The 26,114-nt window shown below is 38.1% G+C and overlaps 1 protein-coding gene across 1 annotated transcript in view; it reads left to right on the top strand.

Annotated features, from left to right (window-relative positions):
• The first annotated feature begins 4,522 nt into the window (after window positions 1–4,522).
• Window positions 4,523–26,114, top strand: part of LOC114501732 (RING1 and YY1 binding protein) — a 93,649-nt gene continuing 72,057 nt past the window's right edge. Inside the window, exons 1-2 of the mRNA XM_028518466.2 lie at window positions 4,523–4,670; window positions 5,384–5,509. Of these exons, the coding sequence (XP_028374267.1) occupies window positions 4,639–4,670; window positions 5,384–5,509 (158 nt within the window). The 5' untranslated portion in view covers window positions 4,523–4,638. The remainder of the gene's footprint in view (window positions 4,671–5,383; window positions 5,510–26,114) is intronic.

Genomic DNA, 26,114 nt, shown 5'->3' with positions numbered 1-26,114 from the left:
AAAGCTGTCCCTCAGTTCTTGCCTTGATGCTAGACACTTCAGTTCATCCCTGTATGCCACTGGTGCCTTTCAAGCTGCTATCCTGGTGCTGGAGCTCAGAGAGAATAAGTCTTAGTAAGTTCACTGGTGGGTTCTTTAAAAGTAACTACTTGGGATTCCAGAAGTTTCTTCCTCCAACTCAGTCCCTGCTGGTTTTTGCAGCCAGGAGTTATGGGGACTTATCTTCCTGGCACTGGAACCCAGGGCTGGAGTGCCTGATGTGGAGCTGGGACTCTGCACTTCCAATATATCCTCCCCAAATTTCTATCCACCACACATGGTTGTGGGTCCAGCCTGTTCCTCATCTCTGACCCTTTTACCAGCCTGGATAGATGTGGTTTCTTTAACTCTGCAGTTGTTGGACTTTCATTCAACTAGATTTCTGATGATTCCTGGTGATGGTTGTTCTACATTTTAGTTGTAATTTTGATGTGGTTGTGTGAAGACATGAGCTGTGTTTACCTATGCTGCCATCTCGACTGGAAGTTCCTAAACTGCTATTGTGAAATGAAAATATTTCATTTTGGGGGTGGAATGGAAAGAGAGAAAAAATCCTTGCCATTTATGGAGCTTATGTTCTACTGGGGCAATTCTGCTAAACAATGTAAAACTCTATGGTGTGTTAGATGGTGATAACTGGTAAGGAGAAAAAAGTAAAATAGTAAAGGGGGACATGAGATATTAGGCTATGGGCTGATGTATAAAATTTTTGTACTGGTTGACCAGGGCAACCACACTGAAAATGAGGCTTTTGAACAAAGACCTGAAGGAACTGAGGCAGGTAAAAACGTGGTTATCTGGGTAGGGGGGGTGGGGGTGGGGGAGAGCATGTCAGGCAGACAGAACAGCCAAGTGTAAAGGCCCTGAGGTAGGAGAGCAACAGTTTGAAGAATAGCAAAGAAGTCACTGTGACTAAAGTAGAGGGACTTGGACAGAATGTGGTCTTTAAAAAAATATATTTATTTATTTATTTATTTTTAGGAAGAGGAGAAGGGAGGGAGAAAGAAAGGGAGAGAAGCATCACTGTATAGTTCCCTCTCCTGTGCCCTTTACTGGGGACCTTGCCCACAACCCAGGTATGTGCCCTGCTTGGGATTCAAACCAGTGACCCTTTGGTTTGCAGGGCAGCACTCAATCCACTGAGCAACATCAGCCAGGGCAGAATGTGGTCTTTTAATCTGGGGTATGTATCAGTGGAATCACTCACATGAGACACTTCTTGGGTAGCACTTCTAACCAGCATCTGTTTTTAAACCATGGGTTTCAAATAAGTTTTAAAGCAGTAGAAACCTGCCTTCAAATGAAACATGAAGTTGAAGTTCAAGATAGGATTCAGAGGAGCAAGGGAGGGGCTCTCTGTCAACTCCCACTCATCTCTGCACAACACACTGGTTCAAGGCAACACTGTAGAGGGTTTGCCCTCCTCCCTCAGCTCAGGTTGAAACCATGACTCTAAGAATCATAGTCTGCTGTTCTGCTTAGAGCCATGCTATTCTGCATCACACTGCTTCAGAAGTAGTCCTGTCTGGCTTCTGCCACTATAAGGAAACTTTCAGTAGATGATTTACCTCCAACGTGCAAATGAAACGAAAGCCTCTACAGTTACAACCACATGGTAATGTGTGTGTCCAATGTGTTCCTAGAAATTAGTTCTCTATACTGGAACTTCTTTTTTCCCTAAAAACATTTTTTTAAACTATGTCTTTCTTTGAAAAGGTAAAACAGGCCACAGATTTAAAGACACACTAGAAAAGTCAACTTCCTCTAAATGAGTAAATTAGCTTGTATTTGAAATGGAATTCTAGACACTTAAGCAAACAAACAAAAATGAACTACTGATGTGGACAACAATATGGATGAATACCACAATTATTACGTTGAGAAAAAGGTGCCAGCCTTATGAGTACATGTTATATAACCTGTATATATGACATACAAGCAGGCAATGCTAGTCTTTGGTAATAGTTAAAATAGTGGTTACCTGCAGGGAGGGGATAAAAGGATGAAAATGTTCTACATTTTGATCTAGGTTGTGGGTACCAAGGTGTAGTAGATACATATGGGCCCAGCACACATAATGCCCCATTTTTATTACAAAATTATAAGCATGTAATTCTGTAACATAACAATATCACACTCAAGCACACCATGATATTTTAGGTGAAATGTTCAAATTAAAACTATAAATTCTTACACCCATATTATTACCCCACCAACTACATTCAAGCAGGTGTTAGTTCTGCCACACCCTGTATGTAAGCCCTGGCTGAGTAGCTCAGTTGGTTAGAGCATTGTCCTGTTACACCAAGGTTGCAGGTTTGATCCCTGGTCATGGCACATACAAGAATTAACCAACGAGTGCATAAATAAATGGAACAATAAATTGATGTTTCTCTCTCTCGTCAGTAAATAAAAATTAAAAAAAATTCATGGGCCTTCTTGGGTAGCTTACTTGGTTGGAGATTTGTTCACTAAAAAGGTTGAGGTTTGATCCCTGGTCAAGGGACATACCTAGGACGTGGGTTCAATTTCCCCTGTACCTTTGGTGCATCTGGGAGCCAACTGATTGATGTTTCTCTCTCACAAGGATGTTTCTATCTCTCTTCTCCATCTTCTATGTTCCTCTCTCTCTAAAATGATTAACCATATCCTCGAGTGAGGATAAAAAATTCACAGAGCTGCAAATGATTTGTGCATTTTACTCTACATAAATAATAATAAAGTCAATCTTTTTCCCACTACCTGTAGTTCCCAGCTTCACAGTTCCTCTCCCCAGAGGCCACTCCCACAGCTGGGATTTTTTACCACCCCTTTTATCTCAGTACCTTCACATCAGGGGAGGCATCCTGGGAGCATGCCATGCAGATATGAGAAGCCAAGGCTGTGGGCACTGGAGCCATGGCTTGTGTGGCATGCTCCTTGGCTTTCTCTGGCCCCTTTGGCTCTTTGCCCCATGTCTGCTTCCTTCTCTTTCTCCTTTACTCCCTCCCTTTCTGAGAAGACAAGTGGCAGAGAGAGTGTCCAGGGGGGCTTGTTGACCCTTACTGAGTAGTGCTGTCCCTTCTGGTCCTCTAGGGTGTATCTGCTTATGAAGGACAGCAAGTGCTAATCAAGCTTAGAGTTGACACATCCCCTCCCTCTTTTTATTCACTGGCTTCTGATCCTTGGACTGATCCTAAGACTTTTGGCTCCCTGGGCACTCAGTGTCAGCGAGCTTCCCACTTTGCGTTTGCTTATAAATCAGGCTTATCACAGTGAATGCTGAGGACCAGTCTTATCTTCCCTCTACACCCTTCTCCCCACCCTCAACCTCAGGAAGCATTCTTTGACCCTTTCCCTACCTTTACTCAGGGCTTCACCCCAGCCAAGCCTTTTATCTTATCATCTGTGGTCCTGCTCCTACTAGGACTCCCCAGTGCCTAAGGGCAGAGGGACCTGAGCCACATTTAAGTCAATTTAGTAACCATTTTTGGAGCAGGGAAGAAAGGATCTGCACTTTCCTTGTCAAGAATCTTCTAAAGTCGAGGAAATGGTGCACAACCCAAGCCCAGTTATGGCAGTTCTCAACCCAGTATTTTGTATTGGTCCTTCCAAAGTGTCAGGCACTGACCTGCATGCTTTTCGTGCATTATGTCTCCAAATTTTCCAGTCCTAGAATTGTTTTGAAGATGAAGGAACTGAGGCCCAAGGTTTGACTGCTGGCACGTGGCTGCCAGGAATCCGACTACTTCCCTACAGAAACGCCCTATTTTGGCTCTGGGTGGGCTACAGAGGGAGTTGGCGCGCTGGAGCTCAGGGTCCAGCCTTGGGAAACCTTTACTTGTGCTAAGCCCCTCTGCACAGTTCCCTCTAGCGCCAGGGGCGTGGGTGGGGCTTTGGGCTTGAGGCGGTGACTTAAGGAGAAGCAGATACAAAGCTGGGCCTGGCAGAGGAGCTTAAGGGCCCAAGCGAACACAGGCCTACCCAGCCCTGCTGGCTCGCCAGCACTGCAAGCCTCGAGGCGTAGGAATCAGCGCGATTATTGCAAGCCCTAGAAGCGCACGTAAACTGCTGGGACCTACTTCCCTGGGGCGACTTCGGGGCCGCCACACTAGGCCACCCTGCGGTTTCAGAAGCCCACCACCGGCTCCCGGGCTTGGCCACGTGCTCCCAGCCAGGCTCGCACGCTCCACCGCGCCGGACAGCAAGGAAGCCAACAGCAACGCGCGCCCTCAACGAGCACACACTCCAGGGCACGCACAAACACAACCCGGCCCAAGTCCACCACGCCCCGCCCTCACCCGCACCCCGCCTTTGCCCCGGCGACTCAAGCTGCTGCCTTCTCATTGGCCGCACGGAGCGTGACGCGAGGCGCCCGGCCCCGCCCCTCGTCAGTCACTCGGCGGAGGCGGCGCTGTCGGGGACTAGTCTTGTCCGTGGACTGGCGGCGGCGGCGACGGCGGTGGCGGCGGCGGCGGCTGGAGCTTGAGCCCCAGCGGCTGAGGGCGGGTGCGCGCGGGGGAGGGAGGGGGGGTCGGTCAGCGACGACTTCCCCAGACGGCGTTTCTCCTCGGAGCGGCGCCGGTTTCGACTTTGTGGGGGCGGGGGTCCAGCCCATCCATGACCATGGGCGACAAGAAGAGCCCGACCAGGTACCTGCTTCAAGCCAAGGGGCGGAAGGGGAGGGAGGACTGGGGGCGGCGGGGGCCTACGACGACTAGGCCCCGGAGCCACCCTGGGCGGGGGGGGTGGGGGGGGGAGGCGCTGCTAAGATGGAGATCTGGGGGCGGGGGTAGGCGGCCACCGCAGCGGCGGGAGGCGGTGTCGCTTCGGCTCGGGGCCGGCGGCTGTGCGCCGCAGCCATGGCGGCCCTCCTCCGCGGCCCTCCGCTGCCGCCGCCACTCCTCCCAGACAAAGGGAGATTTAACCAGGTGGGGAGGGAGGGAGGGCGGGCGCGAGCCTGGGAGGGGAAAAGAAGAGAAGCGACCGGCCCAGTCACCCCTGCCGGCCTCGGCGGCCCCTGCGCGCCCCCTCCAGATCTGGCTGCGGCTCCTTCCCGGCCCCCCCTACTCCCCACAAGGCCCACGCTCTAGTCCACAAGTCCGCCCGCTTCCTGCGCCCGCCGCGGCCCTTCTCCAGGAGCCGCCACTGGAGGCCACGCGGCCCAGAGGTTTCGAGGGGCCGGTCGTGGCCCCAGTCCCTCTTCTAGTTACAGAAAAGGGAGGGTGGGTGGTCATCTGAGCGAAGTTTCCAGCTCTGCGAAATTAAGACGGCTCACCAGCGCTTGTGATTTGTTATTCCCCCTTTTTCCTGCTCCTGTCTCTTCCCTTCCCCTTTCTCCTCCTCACTACCCACTCCTCCGAAGGCCAAAAAGACAAGCGAAACCTGCCGCAGATGAAGGCTTTTGGGATTGTAGCGTATGCACCTTCAGGAACAGCGCGGAAGCCTTTAAATGCAGCATCTGTGATGTGAGAAAAGGCACCTCCACCAGGTACCTGAAGATCTGTGTTACCTTTTGTTACAGGACTTTTTTTTTTTTTCCTCTTAGAGTGGGAGAAAGGGTAGCGGGCTATTCATTTTGCTCTCTTCCCCACTTGTTGATTTTGACTTTTTCTGCATTTCTGGGGTGGGTGATGTGTGGTTTTGGTTGTATTTGGTGTTGGGTGCAAAGCCTCATGTTGAATAAATGTGGGAGGGAATTTTTTCAGGTTTTCGTCGTATTTCAGTCAGATACTGAATTTATTTTATACTTGTATCCATTGGCTCACTGGTACTGGCTCAAAAAGAGAGGAAGCAGTACTTTTGCTGTGGACAGTAGGACAGAAGACCTTTTTGCCATGCACAGAATGTTTTTGATTTGCCTGTCTTGAATTATTTTTCTCTTTTGAGAAATTGAGTGATGGTTTTATAGTAATGCTGGTTGTGTTTTTCCTGTCTTGAGCTGCAAATGTCCGTTATTTTCCTGCACTTGAAAGTAAACGTTGAACTTTGATTTTTAAAAAGTGCATTTTTTGGAAGGCTGAGCTGTTTGTCTTTCCTGATTAGCTTATGGAAGATGATTTTGTAAAATTGTGAAATGAATAGCGTGACTATATTGAAGTTTGTGTTTAAAATTTTACTTTAATGAAAATAATGAACATTTCATTTTGGTGAAGGGAGTAAACTGCATTTGGTATCAAAGTGAGATGTACTAGAGTAATATGTCAAAGCTCATTTTGTAGTCTTTGAATCCTCTTAACATATCTTGAATTTGTTTCATTGATGATAGAGTTTGAAGTTAAGCTATTCTTGATGTCATATAATGTTCAGATATTGGTGTGTGTGTGTGTGTGAGAGAGAGAGACAGAATGAGTAAATTCCTTGGTTTATCCTTGAATACATAATTTTGATTGCCAAAATTCTCATTTCATCAGGTACTTACTTCTATTTGAATTGGTGGCATTTCAACATGGCTGTTAGTTTTAACTGGGTATTGTTTTTTTTACTAAATGAATGTGCCTGTTAGGATATCACTGCTTTATTTATACCTAGGATTAAATATGATATTGGGCAACCTAAGGATTATAACTCAGAGATAAGTTATATTGGTTCAGTTACTGATGGAACAGTTCTGTAAATTCCACTACCTCTGTAGTAATGAGATCTTTGAATAAAAATACTCAAAAAGTGAAGATACTTCACCATAGTTTCTAAAGTAAATTCATGTCAACTTTTTAATTATCATAAGATAGACTAATTTAGTTAAAGTAACACTCATTGTGGCTTAATTGATTCTGTTTTGCTGTCCAAAACAGGGAATTCCATTAAATGGCATAGAAGTTTAGAAATGTATGTTATTAAAAGCAATAGCAGTTATATTTTATTTATGAGTAATTTTTTGTTTTTACATGTAGAATCCCTCAGAGGCCATAACTTTTTATTGTGGTTTTGCTTTGAGTGTTACCGTAGATAATATTCAAGTAAATGACTATGAAACTCCTAAGAACTTGAAAACTTCACTGGTGAAAGGAAACTTAGGTCAAATTCAAAAGTTACACATGATGTATTGCTGGGAACAATTATGTCATATAATGAAATGCATTTCAATTTTTAAATATTAAAAATCTGACTCAACTTTTTGTAAGCACGTGGTAGATTTTGACTTTAAAAACAATATGATTAAAGTTTTTTCAGAGTCTTATGATAGTGAAATTGTCTTTTAAGCAAACATTAAATGCTTAATGAAAATATTTTAAAGTCTGTTCAGAAACAGGATAGTCACTTAGGGATCTTTTTGTAATTTTTTGGTGTTTGTTGTTGAGTAGGTTTTGAACACAGATTTAAGAGCTCTGATAACTTAAACTCTTTATCAACTTATGATGCCTAGACTAAATTAGTATCAACCTAAATTTGTTTTATTTTGGTTATTACCAATATTTTGGTATTTTAGACCCATTCTAGAAGTCATCAATAATTGAAAGGCAAATGACATTTGTGCTTCATGCAGAAAGGTTACTTTCACAGGTTTCCATTTGTCTTATCCAGTCTATTGGTTAATTTCTCTGCTCCTAGTTACTGCTCTCTTCTTTTCCTGGGCCCTTTTATAATTTTCCCTACCTCAAAGGTTTGACATTTTTTGGCTTGTAAAATGTTTTAATGAGACCTGGTACTGATGGCAGTAGAAAGCTTGTTGCTGGGTTTTGGGTGGTGGGTAATATGCAGAAATTTGTGATTTTTAGAATAATATCTAAATACTAAAAGGATTTTTCTAACCTGTTGACTACCATAGGAATTGGATTTTGTTTTTTTAAGCTGGTGTTTGGTATTAGAACAGTGTAGCTGGTTGGCTAACCAGTGATCATTTTTGAGGTAGTTCATCATTCTTGCCATAATTATTGCTATCATTTATCAGTCAGCCAAAGAAGTCAGCGTTGAATTAGTAGTAGTCCAGTAGGAGACACAACTGTACTTACCCTCTGAGGATAGAATTAATATTCCTTAATTTGTTTAGGAAAATATTGCCACCTATCCAAAGAACATTTTTAAGTTCCCAAGATGTGAAAGCCACTACTCAAGACATCGGGGAGGGAAAGAGGGCGTTAAAGGTTGGTAAGAAATGTACCAAAATGATCACACTCCAAGTTACAAAGTCCCTAAGAGGGGCATAAAGAGATGTGAGAGGTTGGCACAGTTTGGCTTAGGGATCAGTTCGGAATGCCCCTCCCCCTATTTCTTCGGGACAGGACAATTGATTTCTACAGAATAACTTGCCACCTCTTCAGTACTATTGCTGTGTGTACCAAATACTTTTAATTCTATAGGTGGAATCATGAAAGAGATTCAGGAGGTGTTTATTCTTCCTTTTGGAGCAGCATAGCAAAATGAAAGGAAGGTCAGAAACCCTTAAAGAACATATTAAAGAAAGAAGGAGGGAATACTTAATAGGCTACTTGGAAGTTCAGTGGAAAGTAGAGATCTCATATTTTGGATGTATTGTGTCAATTATGTGTTAGGTATCTATCTCTTGCTGGTTATATTTTTATAGCTTTATTAAGGTATAATTTATACACCACAAAATTCACCAATTGTAAATGTATAATTCAGTGATTTTTAGTAATTTTAAAGAGTTGTGCAACCATCCCTACAAATCAATTTAGAACATTTCCATCTCATCATGTGATTTCCTCTTGCCTGTTGTGTGATATACTTTTAAGTATTTTTAGCACTAGTACATGGAGGAGTCACCTGCAGTTGGGAAAGTTGCCTCTACAACCCCCCACCCCCATGCTGCTGTACTCTATGCTCTTTCAGGCTAAAAAAATAAATAAAGGAAGTGTGTATGTAGGGTGGCAGTAGGTGGGGAAGAAACACTATCCCTTCCTAGGTAATAGCTAGTAGTATTTCCCAGCCCACTTGCCAATTTCATGAAAGAGGATACCAGCTTTTAAAAGAAAAACAACCCACAAATTTATCAGTTTATCTAATCATTAAGTTGAAGTTCTGAGTGTTAGGCAGAATAACTTTTAGACTTGGTGATAAATATATTTTACTTTTGGTCTTGTAATTTCTTTGAATGCAGTGATGTCTTGATAAAATTACCAAGATGTTGCTGATTAATGGTTCTTTGGTAATAGTGCTGCATCTTGACCTTCAGCTACTGCTTAAATTGCACTCACTTGAAAAATTGGAGATATTTTGCTTTGGGTAATTACCATAGATTTAGAACTTTTCACCTCTAGATTTTGTCATGGTGTTGAGTTGAAATCATGTTTTATTTAATCCCTGATTATTTGAATACTATTCTTCTGAAAAGTGGTCTCTTTTTAGAGATTTTCCAGACAAGTAAAATTGAAGAATTTACTTTAGATGTGTAATAAATATAGCTTAATCAGAAAGTTGGTACCTAGGATGTTGAATTGGAAGTTGATGCTCAGTTGTTTTGTGTGGAAAATATTTCCCTTGTTCCCTGATTCTTTGCAATTGAAACTCTGGACTGTTTCTCCCCTTAAATTCACATACCTGTACTGACAACTTAAAGTCTCTTTGGTCATGAAGTGCTTTGGAAGTTATATGGGAAGACACACATAATTATTAATAATGTCAAAGTTTGGATTTTTGCTGGAAGCCTCAAAAGCACATCTTCCTGTAATACTTTTTAGATTAGGCAAACTCCCAGAAAGCAGAGGGAGTAGATACCTAGCCTGCAGCAGAGACAGGCCTTTTCAAGGTCCTGGGTCATCCACCACTGTGCTTTTGCTCCTTAGGTCATAGTGATGTTTTTTTTAAATCCTCATCCAGGGATATGTTTATTGATTTTTTTTTTTTTTTTTTTGAGGGAGAGAAATGATGTGGGGGATATCGATGTGAGAAAGGAACATCAATTGGTTGTTTCCTGGATGTGCCCTGACTGGGAATTGAACCCATAACCTTTTCTTTTTGGTGTAGGGAATGATACTGAACCAACTGAGTCACCCAGTCACACGTTCAGGGCCATATTGGTTTTGTTATAGTGTTTGTCTTTCATATAATTTCTTTATAAAATACATAGAAAATTACCTGTCTTGCAAAGTATCAAACCCTTCAGCCTCAAAACTGTTACAAAAGCTGGATCAATTACTCTGACCCAGAAACAGGGTGATAATTTATTTTGTACTTGCTATTACATTGAACCTACTGATTTATTGGTACTGACTTGATCTTTTGTATACTTGGTGACCTTAAAGTAAATTACCTGAGTAGTTGTGGTTATTTGACAAGTTTTTATTGAGCACACAGCCATGTGGGTTATGGCTACAGTGGTATAAAGACAGATAAGGTCTTGTTCTCACAGAGCTTGAAATGCTATGGAGACAAAGAAAACATAAATGAGTAAACAAAAACTAATTTCAGCTGGTGAAAAGTGCTACAAAGAATTTTTTACAGCAGCATGGGGAACTTTAGAGTAATGAGAACTGGGTGGAGTGACTGCTTTATAGATTGTGGAGATACACGTTTGCCTTTTTAGAAAACACTAATGCTGCTTTCTTTTGGAACAAGAGAATAGTTATTTTTGTAAGGTTTTTACCTGTACCATTTAGCTTATTAAGAATGGATTCAGTTACATATTTTTTAATGTGACATAAATTTACTAATTGCTTCTGTAGATGTTGAAGAAATTTTAAGATGAATTAAAAACTTCCTTAAGTAGCTATAGTTTACCAAAATAGTTAATCAGCACTGATTCAATTCAGTAGTACTTTAGGTGACTGTAGGTCTCTAAATGTCTGCTTTTCATCTTGATCTACTAAAACATTCTGCAGTCTTTTTGGCTCTTATTTTCTCTTTTGCCCTATTACCAGGGTCTTTTCACTTTGTGGCATCTTTCTTTATAGTCCTCATCACTGGTGCTCCCCTCCTCTTTTTTGCCTGGTGATATTTAAGTAAATGTTTTGAAATGTAGCATACTTAACAGAGGCAAATAAATTGTAAGGCTTGAACTTGCACAAAGTGAGTACTCATGTGTAACCAGCACCCAGATTAAGAAACAGAACATTATGAGAACCTCAGGAGGAGCCCCTTGTGTACTCTGTAGACACTCCCCCTACCCCAGCTACTCTCTTGACTTCTAACTGCAGAAATGAGTTTTGCTTGTTTTTGAACATTATGTAAGTAGAGTCATATGGCATGTATACTTTTTGGTTGTACGGCCCATCTCATTGTGGTTTTTGCTTATTTTACCAGACCTGTTTAATCCTAAGAATATTTTAGAGCTCACGTCTTTTCATGCAAACCCTTACAGGAGTACATTCTAGAGATAGGGTGTCTTTTCAACGTCTCTTCGTCACCTTCATGCTTGAACACAAAGGAACAAAACTTGGTGTGTAGAACTTTTTTCTAGAGTGCAGAGATAGAGTAAACTTTGCTTCTCATTGGTAGTATTGTTCAGTAGTTATTTTTATTTCAAGGTGTGTTGGTTAAATAGACAGAAAATTCCCACTTTCAAAGAACCTAACAAACTTGTTGAAAAGATAAGACCATAAAAAGATAACTAATGATGTAAAGCACTCGATCTGAATGAATTTCACAGTACCCATGGAGTGAATGAGTACATGGTAGAGAACATAAGAGTCCTTCAGAGGTAGAGATAGTCTGTAGGAGTTCATTGAGGGATGCCTCACTCAACCTAGGATTTAAATTAGGCCTTTATGGTTCTTGGATGTAGGGTTTACTCTAGTCTAATGGCTGTTCAGTCTGCAGCCCAGGATGGCTGTGAATATGATCTAACACAAAATTGTAAATTTACTTAAAACCTTTATTTTTTTTTTTGCTTATCAGTTTTCGTCAGTGTTTGTGTAGTGTGTGGCCCAAGACAGCTCTTCTTCCAGTGTGGCCTAGAGACACCAAATGGTTGGGCACCCCTGCTACAAACTGATGCAAGTTAATTACTTCTTTGCTTCCTCCTACCTACTTAATAACTATACTCTTTCAGATGTCATCCATACTTATCTTCACAGGCTAGCAATCCCCCAATATTGTTTATTAACCACCTGTCACCACCGAACGCACACATACACATGACAAAAATCTAATTGGTTCTTGGGCCTCTCCTCTTGGACAACTTAAATTATCTCTTGGTTCTAATTGCCATTAGGATACAGTCCAAATCCTGATCATCACAATGGACTTCTGATTTGGTCCTTTGGAATTTCTGGTAGCAGCCTGCTATCACCCCATCTGCCCTCCATACACAATGTATGCATCTTTCATGCCAAACTGTTTGGTGCTTTTGAACCAGTGACAAGGATGTATTGTTTCCATACCTTTACACATTCTGTTTCCTGGATTTTTTCTGAAATGCTTTTTCTTTCCTTTTGTGTCCTGGCTGACTCCAGTTTATCCTTCTGGATGTCTCATGGAGCCTTTCCATCATCATCCTTGATTTATACCTCATGACAGTTGAACTGTATATTCATTGTATCACCTTTGTTGTTGAGGCAGGACCTTTCCTTTCATAGCTTTATTTTGCTATGTCTGTTACCATGTTTGACACTTGGCAGTGGGTTAGTAAAAATATATAAGATAAATGAAGACGAGGGTTCAGTGGAGTCCCCTTTAAAGCTGTACAACTTAAGACTTCTAATAAATATTTGTTCATATTAGAGCTTGTGTCTTGTGTATGTGAATATTACTGGGTTAGAGAAAAGTTGTCTTTATGAAGTATTTCCTTAAAAGTAGTATTCCTTCCCTAGCTGGAATGGCTCTGTTAGGCATCCTACAAACCCAAAGGTTGTGGGTTTGATTCCTGGTCAAGGCACATGCCTAGGCTGCAGGTTCTGTCTCTGGGGTGCCTACAAAAGGCCACCAATCAATGTTTCTCTCTCACATTGATTGTTTTTTTCCTCCTCCTTCTCTCTCTGTTCTGTCTCTACCTCCCTCCACCCCCCAAATAGTATTCCTGTTTTTCTGGTTTTGTTTTCTAAACATATACTAGAAATGAAACACAGAACTAGAACCTTGGAGGCTGTAGGCCACAGGTAGCAAATACAGGCCCACAGGCCAAATCTGGCCCTCTAACTTGTTTCTACCTTGCGGTATCACCGAGCTCCTTGCCCCTAGTTAAGGAGTAGTTACATTTATACTGTCCTAAAATTACAATCAGCCCTTTGAAGGCAACTGCAAGGCTGGTGTGTCCCCTGGTGAAAATGAGTTTGACGCACCTGTGTAGGCAGTGCATTTCAGTATTTCCTGAAGTGGTTTCAGCTTTAGAGCTTTTAGCACACACACCTAAAAAACAGTAACTGTAATGCTCCTTAATCCTTTCTGTTTGCCCATTTGATGGTTTAAAGAAACCAAAAGTCATATTGAAAAGTCTGGTAGTAAAGCAGAGGCCCATTTTGTTGTACAAAACCAATTTTGAGGTGTAATAAGAAACTAGATGGGTATACTTGTAAGCTGGCACCGAATGGCTACAGGACATTTTGGGTTTTAACAATGTCACACTGTCCACTTGTGTAAGCTCTTTTGTGTCAGTATACCCATAACTTGATAGTTGTACCTTGTACATAGTGTACATTAGTATTTTGTTTAGTAATTTGGATGAATTACTTCTGTTAAGTTGAAATCTTGACTCACATTTTTTCATTTATTTAGCTATAATTTCACTTCTATGCAGTAATTGATACAGACTGTGGTGTCAAAGGTCAATTCTCCATAAAGGCAACACAGATAAACTGTGTTACTCAGAAATCGTGAATAGTTGAAATCACAGGGTAAACAGTGCAATTTTTATTTTTTAATAGGATTAGGATTTTCCCCCTCTGTCAATTTAGAAAAATGTACTTAATTTTTCCTTTATTTGGGAAAAGAAACTAGTGGAAGGGATATGTAAAGTGCATCTACAGCTTTCTCAAAACATTTTTCTCTAAGAGCATTAGGAATACAATTTAAGATGAAACATGGATAGTCTTTGAGAGGGACAGGAAATTAAGGATGGTAGAGGATACCAGTTTCATTATCATATTTGGTCTTAAAACACATCAAGTACATGGTGATTAGTCAAAGGGAGAAAACAAACCTGGTGACTGCTTTCTAAGAACAGATCAGATTTCATATGCAGGTTATGAAGTTTATGCACTGTTCTTCATTCTTTTACCAAACTAAAAGTTGTTTAATACTTGAAGTGCTACAAGAATATTCAAGGTTGCAAGAGATTGGAATTTAACTCAAAGTACATTAAGTCAAAACAAAATTTAAAAGTGAATTTACTGGCTCACATGGCCAGTAAATGACAAGGATACCATTTGAACTCAGAATCAAATGAATAACTGCAGGAAAGAGGACCCCTGTCACTTGCCCAATTTCTGGACCATTTTTGGTTGCCTGGAGGTTGGGATGCTCTGATTGGCCAAACCAAACACATCTGCAGGATCTGTTACTTGAAGGGAGGTGGGACTCTTAACTAGATGGATAGAAAGTAGCTGCACTAGCTTAGTATTACTCTTTGGTTTTGTTATTGCATTAATACTCATGATATGTTCAGCTCTAAATTCCAACTATAATTAATTTCTTACTCTAGTACCTTGTTAATTTTTATCACATAGAAAAAAGATTGTCGATGAACAGTGGTATAATTTTTAAGATGCTGATGTTCTATAGGTTAATTTCCTGTATCATTATACATGGCCAGTGATTCTTTGTCCTTTATTTTAGTTATGAAGGTAATACCTTCTTATTACAGAGAATTGCAGGGAGGGGAGGTCACTCAATCCTGCCATCCAGAATTATTTTTACTTACTGAGCCATTTATTTGTCACTGAACCACAGATATTTAAGAAACTATGTAGTTTTCCATGTGTTGTGCTTTAATATGCTAGTTCATTGAATTTTCAAAATGATGTAGGTGGTAGTTCCATGTGGAAGCAGGGTAATCAGGCAGTGTGTAATATGAAACAAATAGAGTCTCTTGATTTAAAAAAATATGTATTCTGATCTGTTTATATGATTCATTTTGTATTCTAAGGAAAAATTTTGAGGATACTTAATGGTTTTAGGATTTGTATTTGTAGGAAATAAGGCTAAAATCCAGGTTACAGTTTTCTTTTTGGATTGTTTCCATTTAAGGAATAATGAAAATTTTGAAGAATAATTAATATCTGTAGCATAATTAACTTTCCCAAATTTTTTATTGAAGAACAATTATGTATACAAGGCGCCTTCAATTTAATGTTTTTATGCTGTTTGTTTAGATTAGTGGTTCTCAAACTTTAGTATGCATCAGATTCACCTGGAAGGTTTGTTGAAATACAAAGCTTGTTGGAATTCTGGGGTCCAGCTCCCAGAATTTTTGATTAACTAGGTCTGGGGCGGGGCCTGAGAACTTGCATTTCTTACAAGTTCTTAGGCGATGTTGATGCTGCTTGTCTGGGGATCTCACTTTGAGAACTGATGGTTTAAGATGACCTTACATTCTCTCTTAAGAGAAGCCAGCCAAGCTTCCAAATGAAGCCAATGACAGTTTTTGATGTTGGTTGTGGAAAATTATGTCTTGGCATTTCAAACTTATGATTTGTCAAAGTGAAGTTACAAGTAAGTGATCAGCATTCTAGGGGCCATTCTGAAGCTGGTATGAAATCTGATGCCTTAACTGTTAGTACATCATGTGAAGTGTGGGAATGTTTATAAATTGGGTTACTATATCAGCTAAACTAGTATCTTTTTTACATTCTAAAATCAGCTGTTAGCTTACATTGCTGACATTTGCATTAGATTTCAGATATATGTATTTTAAAATCCTATTTTTATCATATATTAGAGAGACAAACAGATCTTTATAATCAGTAAATCAGCATTCCAATAGCATGTTGGCAAAGAACATGAATAGGTAATTCATAAAAGAGTACAAGTTAAGTTAGGAAAGATAAATATATAACCTTCCCATTTCTCAAGTAAATATAAAATAATATAGCATATTTTGGGAAGTCAAATACTAAATATTTAAAAAAATTTGTAAGTCTGGGAAATGGACATTTTCTCATGGATGCTTCATGGGTGGGTAAGTTGATTTAAATTTTCTGAAGTTCATTTTGGTGGTTGGTATCAAATTTCTTTAAAATATTTGTGCCCTGGTCCCAATAATTTAATTTCTAGGAATTTGTGTGATCTGTATGTAAAAGTTTCTGTGTAAATACAGGTATATTAATTGCATCATTATTATAACCAAAAATAAAAATTGCCTACATAAGAATCAGCGAGAGTTGTTAAAAAGTGTGAAATAGTCATGAATATTTTGCAGCACTCTCATTGGGGATAGGAATGTAAAATGGACAACTCTGGAAAAGAGTTCAGCAATTTCTTACAAAACTAAACATTTACTTACCATATTACCTAGCAATTGCACTCATAGGTACTTATCACAGGGAAGTAAAAACTTACGTTCACAACAAACCTGTTCATGGCAGCTTTGTTTATAATAGCCTAAAATGGTGAACAACCTAAACGTCCTTCAGTAGGTGAATGGCATGTTCATGCCATGGAACACTACTCAGTGATTAAAAAGGAGCAAACTATTAATACATACAACTGTCATGGGTCTCAGGAGCATTATTCTGAATGAAAAAAAGCCAATCTCAAGGTCACATATATTCTTGAAGTGACAAAATTACCCAGAGAGAACTGATTGGTGGTTGCCAGGGTTTAGGGCTTATGTGGGCTGGGGAAAGGTGAGTGTGACTATAAAAGGGTGGCAAGAAAGAGATCTTTGTGGTGGTGAAAAGATCTGTATCCTTTTTTTTTTTAATGTTGTTTAATACAGTTGTCTCCATTTTCCTACCATTTCCCACCACCCACCCTCAATCCTACCCCCAGATCTGTATCTTAATTGTGGTCTTGGTTACATGAACCTACATGTGTGATAAGATGGCAAAGACCTGTATACACACACATTGTACCAATGTCAGTTTCCTGGTTTTCATGTTGCACTACCATCAAGGAGATGCAACCACTTCAAGGAAACTGGGTGAAGGATATGTGGGACCTGGTATGATTTTATAATTTCCTATAAAGTCTATAATTATTTCAAAATAAGAATTTCAGAAAGAATCTGTAATCAAAGTTAATGTCACAATAGAAAAAAGCAAGTTACAAAATGATAAGCAGTATGATCCCACTTTAAGTAGCATTCAAACTATAGTTGTTAACCACCTAGAAGTAATGACTGATCAAAATATTGATTTGAGTGGTGGGGTGATGGATTCTTTTTTGTGTGTGCACTTTTCTGTAATTTCTACAGGGTGGATGAGTTACTATCATTTTTGTAGCCCAAAAGACCAGTTTTCCTATGAGGGCATTTTAAAAAATGATCTAATTATGGAATATTGAAATTTAAGTAAGTGGAATTATATTTTTATTGTGGGATTTTAAAGTCTGTTAATATAGATTACACTAACTTGGTATTATAACAGCTATTAAGATTGGAAAGCATCCGTACTCTAAAACATGTTGTTTTGTAAATTTAAAATTTTTTTGTTCTTTGTATTTATAGGATATCCTGTATGATGTTGTGTATCAGTGCTGTCCAGTATAAATATATGCATTGCAAGCCACGTGTGAATTTAAAACTTTCTAGTAGCCACAGTAAGAATATAAAAAGAAGCAGGCGAAATGAATTTTAAGAATACATTTTATATTTAATCCCACTATATCAAAAATACTATAATTTCAACATGTAATCATTATAAACTTGCAGCAAGATGTCTCCCGTTCTTTATTTTATACTAGGTCTTCAAAATCTGGTATGTATTTTGCAATTACAGCTCAATGCCAGGATTTACTAGCCACATGTGGTTAGTGGCTACCATATTGGAGAGTAGTTGAGAGCCAGGTCTTCTGTGTCAGACCTGCTCTGCCAGCGTGCAGAGGTGTAACACCAGCTCTGCCATTTTCTATCCTTGTGACCTTGGGCATGTTACTTGAACTTGTGCTTTAGTTTTTCATTTATGGCTAATGACTTCTTCACAGGTGGTGGGTATTGTAAGTGTTAAATGAGTGAATGTGTGTAATATGCTAGGCACAGGACTTGGCACAGAATACATACTGTAAACAATATACAACTGTTGGTAATGTTATTTTCATTCCAGTAGAGTGTGTTTTGGATTGAATGACTAATCATTCTAAAGACATGACTGATTCTTTATAATATTACCAGTGGATACATATATAAATAGTACATGAGATAATCTTTATATTATGACTGATGAATAGACAAATACCTGAGCACTCATGTACAAAAGACTGCACCAGTCACTTGAACTTTCTGACTGTAAGTCTTGAGATAATGCCCTCAAATACTATGTATTTGCATAGTACTTTACATTTTCCATGCCAGCTTTATATGTATTTTCCCAATGTAGTACCCAAAGCAATCCTGATAGGTAGTCAGTATTCCAACTTTAATAGTTGAAAAAGCTGGGGCTTAGAACAGTGAAGTGACTTAGTTGATTTCATACTGAGTAGAATAGAAGAAATAGAAAGGTGACTTAACTAAATGGACAAATTAGTATGGTACCACAAGTGTTGAAACTGCATTCTTTTGATTCTTTCCCTTCCACCTTTGCCTTGTCCAGGGCCATTTGAATTAGAAGAGGGAGATAACATGTCAGTTGAATAGCTACCTTAGAATTATCCTTAGATTATTAGCTTAATCAGATCACATATGGTGTAAAAAGTTAACATAAGCCTGTATAGATTATTAGTTGATTTATTTGGCTTGTTGTAATGTTTCTGTTTATAGTGTTCATCGTTCTATTTCTTGGTTAAATATGTCCATAAAAATGGGCTGAGAATATCTAATATATGCTAACTGCCTTAAAACCAGATTCTTTGAAGTGCTGTTCATCACTTGACTTATTCAGAAAACTACACAATTCTTTCAAAGAAAATTGCATGTCACCATCACTGTCAATGGTGAGAGATAGTGAGGTTGTGAATGAGTGACTCTCCCAAGATAGGGAGGGGTTCAGTGGAAGGCACTTGTCTCCTGGGCAGAGTTAGATGTAGCATATGTTTTAGGTGTTCATTGTTCGTGTTCTAATATGTAGATTCTGCTTTCACTGTTATACATTGTTGGCTTTATGTCCAGTTTCTTCTCCAATTACAAAAGTTGACATGATATTCAATTTATTGTTGAGTACTCTGGGACAAAAATGTATGATAGTAAACTATCAGCTCTATTTTTTAAAGATTTATTTATTTATGTATTTTTGAAGATGGAGAGAAACATCGATCAGTTGCCTCTCATACATGCTCTAGCCAGGTACCAAAACCCCTACCCAGGCATGTGCCCTGACCAGGAATCCAGTTGGTGGGGCAGTTAGGTTTGCAGGACCATGCCCAGCCAATCCACACTGGTCAGAGTCTCAGCTAATTTTTACAACTACTTTTGGTGTGCATCAATAATCTGTATTTATAACAAGAATTATATTTTGGTGTTCATAACCAGAGTGATAGGGGGAAGTAGGTAGGTAGTGTGTTCTTTGCCCCTTGGTTCTCTATTTTTTTGGATCTTTTTTTCCCCCTTCAGCTCAGCATAATTTGCCTGACAATGTCTCTGTTCCTTTCTACTCAACTTTAACTGTAGATTTAGGACTATAAATCTTTTGCAAAGAACCCATCAGAATCTTATACTAAGTACTTATCATTTCTAAACTTGGTGAATCTTAGCCACATAAAATTCTGCATTGGTGTTTTATTGAAGGGCTGTTGTGAAGATTGTGGAATGTAGCTATCCTGATTGAATTTTGGGGTGGAATTTTATCTAATACAATCATGTTTCAAAGATTTCTGTTTTGGCAGCGGGGATCTCAAATGCCTAGGATTTCTTAAAAAGTCTGACTGCAAACAACTTCTGTTACTGCAATTATTGTGAATAAAAACTTCAAAAATAATCTCATTGTAAGATATTATGTATGTACAGATAGATGTGTATGCTAAGTTTGGATTTTAAAATGTGGGTTGCAATTAATATTTGAAATGTTTTGAAATTTCCAGAACTAGGTGATTTCTGTGTCTCCTTTAGTTCTAAAATACTGTGATTTGTATCAGTTCTGGGATTCAATAAATATCAATAAAAAATGACTCAACTATCACAATGCCAAATTACTTATCTGGAAACATAGAAAATAGTTTATTTGTAATTTCTCTTCTACCCCAAAATATATCAGTAGGTATTTAAACATTTCAGGGTCTCTAAGTAGGAAAGCTTTATTTTTCAAAATATTTTGGTATTATAGAGTTTACATGTAGCTGGTTTCCTTATTTAAGTTATAGTTAATGGTTTTATTTTGAAATTCTATATGTATGGGTAACAAATCCTTCTGTCTGACTTTTCCCAGTCTAAGAAATTGAATTCATTACAGACCAAACAAAACACTATAAGCAGGGGTGTCCAACCCACGGGCCCAGAATGGTATGAATGCAGCCTAACACAAAATCGTTAATTACTAAACACGTTTCTGGTCATCAGTTTTCTTTAGTGTTTGTGTATTTAATGTGTGGACCAAGACAACTCTTCTTCCAGTGTGGCCCAGAGACCTCAAAAAGTTGGATATCTGTGTGTGACTATACAGATTGTTAGATTGTTATTAATACTTGAATAAGATTGTTTAAGATAAGGGCTTCCCTTCAGAACACCTGGTATGGAAGATGAGGGTTTCTAAAGTACATATGGGTGTACTGCAGCCCTAGGGATGTATTTACTTAGTTCTTGTTATATTACTTAAAAGAATGACTCTGGTTCATCTTTTTTTTTTTTTTTTAATGTTTGTGTTATTGAAATGGTTACTGCTTGGATCAAACCCTAGAGCAATGCTTGGTTGTACTAAAGCAGATGTACACTGGTCATTTTTCATGCCTCGCAATTTTGAACAACTTTTACTGAATGAGCTAGGTGCTGTTAAGTGTAACACAGATTGAGAAGGAACGTCATTAGTTAATAGGAAGAACAGTGGGACACTGCTCATCAAAAGCTTCATTGATGATCTGCATCTAATCCACTAATAAAGATTATAAGGGCCAACATTTAATAGGCCTTTAACATAGTACAGGCACTATGTTAAATCCATTTCATGCATTCTCATTTAACCCTTGAGTCTGTGATATTGTACATAGATACACCCCCATTGTACAGGTAACAAAATGAGACCTAGAGCAGGTGTGTCCAACCTGCACCCCAGGATGGCTATGAATGTGACCCAACACAAAAGTGTGTATTTACTTAAAATATTACTTTGTTTTATTACTAAGTTTTATTAGATATATACATTTTCTATATTAGTGATTACAAACTTGGGAACTGTTTGACAGTTTTAAAAGATTATCTACAGGGCCACTGCATAATTAGGGTTATTATGTGAAGACTTTTTTGCTTGTCGGTGGTGGCAGATATCAGGAAAATTATGCACGGACCTTTGTTTTTGCTCATCGGTTTTCATTAGTGTTTGTGTATATAACATGTGGCCCAAGACAACTCTTCTTCCAGTGTGGCCCAGAGATGTGAAAATGGTGGACACTCTGATGTAGAGTTTATTACTAACCCAAGTTACATAGCAGAGTTTCTAGCTTCACAGGATTGCCTGTTTATTGTTTCACTTTAGGTTTTTTTCCCCCTCTGATAATGGCATTATTATCTGTATAGCTTCCCAATCTATAGACTTCATTTTAGACATTCATCCATAGCAAACAGACAGAAAGGGGAATGGGGAACCCTTGTGTATTTATTTATGTTAAGAAAGTAGATCTTAAACATTCTCTTCACAAGAGAAGAATCTATGTATTATGATGGATGTTAACTAGACTTATTGTGGTGATTGTTTCACAGTATGTACAAATAGTGAATCATTTTGTCGTACACCTGAAACTAATAAATAATATTCATATTTATGCAGTATAAAGTTTTTTTGAAAAAACACTTGGTAAATGACTTGGAAATAATGCCACACTGGTTTACTTCCTCCCTTTAGTTTCTATTTTTACTCTTTGCATAGTTTTTTGTACTCTTAAGATAGGTCTCTCAATTATCTCCCTGTCAAGTTCATACCTGCTTTACTGCTCACATCTGAGATAGGAATAGATTATAAAATAGAATTCTTCGGAGGCAATGTTTTAGAAGGTGATCCCTCTCAGGAGAGCTCTTAAAGAATGCCTTCCTCTTAAATTCCATTCTGTTCTGTGCTTGCTGGCTTAAGGCTGTGGAAACAGAGCTATCTCAGCGAGTTTGTAAAACAGCAACTATAGAGACTAAGAGAAGACCTTTCTAGACTAAGAATATAGCTTGGAGGAGGTAAAGGTGGATTAAAATTGGCAATATCTTGAAGTGTATATTTTTCTTTGAAATTTTGCAGCTGACTTAGGACTTAATTCTTAGTAAAGGATTTTCCAAGAGGTTAACTGCAGAAGTTTTTTAACTTATTAATAATGTAGATATTGAAATTTTTTCTATTATTTTTTCAGGATTGAAGTCCTAGATGATCTTTCCCTGTAGGCTGGTACTGTTTTATAAATGAAGCCTTAGAATTGTATGTTAGTATTTTTAGAACCCTTTGACCTCATCATGAATATTATGAAAGAATATATTTCTCATGATAAGTTGGATGTTTTCTTAAAAAGAGGATTTGTTACATTTTAAATTAACCTATTAGGTATTATTTGCTGGAGTACGAACTTTGAGAATAAATGAATTGTCAATGAAAATAGAGATTAATGTTGAACCTCAGAGTTGGTTTCTAAGTAGATATTATATGGAAACTTTTGCTAATACCTAGTTTTTAAAAAGTATTTACAAACTCGAAATGAATAAATACAATAAATAAATTAAAAATGAATAAATTCAGTACATAGCAACCAGGTTGTTCCCTCAATGGTGATCTTTCACAAAATTTAGTATTAGACCTAATTCCAGTAGTTATATCAATTAATGGTAGCTTGAGTCATTTTGAAAGTTGTACTTTATTTTCAGAATTTGAATTAATTTTATTGATAATACAATCACAGAAAATTGGTATAAGGATATAAGTTTGTCTCAGTGACCAGTATAACCTTTAAAGTATACTTTTTAGTTTTGTTTTGTTACCACCGGAAGTTTATTTTATTTCCACTTGTGATTTTGTAAAGTAAAAATGTCGTAATTACCCTGGCTGGTGTGGCTCAGTGCATTGAGCCCCAGCCTGTGAACCAAAGGGTCACCCGTTGGCATCCCAGTCAGGGCACATGCCTGGGTTGCAAGCCAGGTCCTCAGTAGGGGGCTCAGTTGTACTTAATTCAGCTTTATTAATTCTGCGTCAACCACATATTGATATTTTCCTCCCTGTCTTTCTCCTTCCCTTCCTGTCTCTCTAAAAATAAATAAATATGTACTCATTATCTTTTTCTAGTTCTCCTTTCCTTTATCTAGGCTCTATAGTTTTATATGAAATACTGCTTTAGAAATGAGATTTTTACTTGTAACTCTTCAGTACTACTGTCTTGTCTATAAAGTGGAATTCAGATTTACATTAGTATTTATTGTTCTCTGACTTCTTAGTAATAGGCAGTGTCGAATATTTTGGACGTTTTTTGTGTCATTGTGGCTTTTCTACTCCTAGTGGTAATGAACCAAATTTTCAAGGAAAGAGGTATGAAATATCTAAAGGTTCTAACTTTGATTTTATGCTGATGTCTACTACTTAGTTTTTCGTTTTAAAACTCTTTTATTGCTATGTAATTGAGTACATGTATCTGAATTTTAGAAAGTAAGATACAGTATGTGGTTTTCTTGTGTTCCTTGTGTTCCGTCCTTTAAGGAATAGACGTCAACTGATGGATTGTTCCTTAGGAGTTAGAATATGTGTAGCAGATAAATCAGACTTTTTATAGTTCTGTTCTTGAGTATATAATTTGACCTTCAATTTGGCAGATACTAGAATTAAGTTGTGGAATACTTTTTACTGCATATGAATGAACACATTTTTAATTCTTAACACTGGCTATTTAGAATCAGAAACAGAATCTTGTTGGCCTCTCCTCTGCTTTATATTTGAAAGCAACATAGGAATGATGAATGCAGAGCAATTGGCTCCAGTTTCCAGTTTTCTTACATGACTTAGAATTTCCTCATCTAACCTTAAAATTCATTTCAGTCATTAGTTTCGACTGTTTCATCACCACCACCAACACCTTCCCCCTCTATGGGGGGGGGGGGGCGGAGTGTGGAACCAAACCCTAGAAATGAATAAAAGGCTTCTGGCAAATAAAAATTGATTTACTGTTTTTTTCTTTACCTTTTGTGTTTTAAGACTTAGAGATTCGAAAGTAGGGAAAGAAGCCCCACTTCTCCCCTTGTCCAACTGCATGAAAACTTTTAGATAACATGAAACAGGAAAGAGCTAACTAGGTAGATAACTAGGTATATAATTGAGTTTTGAGTAAACTCAGCCTGGTTGTGTTACTTTTCTTTCACATCTTTTCTTGTGTTGGACAGAAAAATGTTTAGACCAGATACTGGTGAGATAAGGAAGAAGAGTAGGGTTACTCTACTGTAGGGAATATGAGAAATAGCTTAGTGACCTCAATTACTTGAGGTTGTAAACAAGCTAGATTTATGATGTCTTCTAGTCAGGCAAACCACTTTATGCCATGGTGAAACTGGGCCATACATATTGTTTCTGAAGAGATTCATGTTATAATTTCTAGGGTGTGTGTATAATGTATTGATACTAAATTATACAGCTAAAGAGTTAGGCTCTATTGACAATTAAAATTACTAGGAATGAAAACACAACATTTTGAAAATACAAGCTAGTGAGAAAATACCTTGCTCTATAACAGTTTGCTCTATTTGAAGCACTTATAGAATACATTGTCAAGTAGTAATAAACAACTAGAATTTTATCTCCTGATAATTGAAATATGGTGAATAGTAATTCTTATATGAAGTGAATTTTGTACACTAATGTATAATTTCTGTATTACTTCATCTTTGTATTATTTAATCCTCTATTCTTCATCTTTGTATTATTTAATCCTCTATTCTAAGGAACAAAACAAAATGTTTTGCACTGCAGTCAGGAGAAGAAGCATAATATTTGTACTTAATTCAGTTTTATTAAAGTAGAATTGGCATAGAAGAAACTTGAAATACTAACCAGAATAACCACCAAAAACAAGATAATGATCCTGTCACCCTAAAAATTTTTCTCTTGCCTCTTAGGAATTCATTTTGCCCTTTTCTGCCCCTAAGGCAACCACTAATCTGCTTTCTGTCAGTATTGATTATTTTGCATTGTCTTGACTTGTATTGTAAATGAAATCATATGTACTCTTGCTTCTTTGGTCATCTTTCATGTTTATGTTGATTCATCCATACCCATTCTCTAATACTACATTGTATGTGTATTCTGCTGTTTGTTTATCCATTCAGCTGTTTGACAGACTTCTGGGTTTCCACGTTCTAACTGTTAGAAATAAAGCTGCTCTGTGCATTCCTGAACAAGTCTTTGTGTGGACATATACTTTCACACTTCCCTGGAGTAAATACCTAGGAGTGGATTAGTGGTTCTGTTTAACTTAACTGCCAAACTGTTCTTAAAAATGGTTTTTATCATTTTAAATCCCCAAAGCACTGTATAAGAGTTGGGATTGCTCCACATCCGTGCCAACTCTGATGTGGTTAGTCTTTTTAATTTTAGACTGAGAAAGGGTATCTCATTATGGTTTTAATTTGTGTTTCCTTAATAACTATGTTGAGAATGTTTTCATGTACTTATTTGCCATCTGTATGTATTTTCTTTTTCTATATTCCTATATGTTTTCAAAGTCTTTTAAACAGCAGACTAATTTTGATGAGGCCCAATTCATTATTTTTTATACTTTTTACTTTTTGTATCATTTAAGAAATCTTTGCCAAATCCAATATTACTAAAGGTTTTCTCAGATATTTACTTCCAAGTTTTTACTTTTACCTCCTACATTTAGGTTTTTAGTCTTTTTTGAGTTATTTTAATGCAAATTTGTAAGGATGAGGTAAGTTTTTATTATTTATGGCTATATAGTTTTTCAAGCACCATTTATTGAAAAGATGATTCTTCCCTCATTTAGTTGCCTTGGCATCT

Source organism: Phyllostomus discolor, chromosome 7, assembly GCF_004126475.2.
Source record: "Phyllostomus discolor isolate MPI-MPIP mPhyDis1 chromosome 7, mPhyDis1.pri.v3, whole genome shotgun sequence".
NCBI lineage: Eukaryota > Metazoa > Chordata > Mammalia > Chiroptera > Phyllostomidae > Phyllostomus > Phyllostomus discolor.
This window is presented reverse-complemented; position numbering and strand designations above follow the sequence as displayed.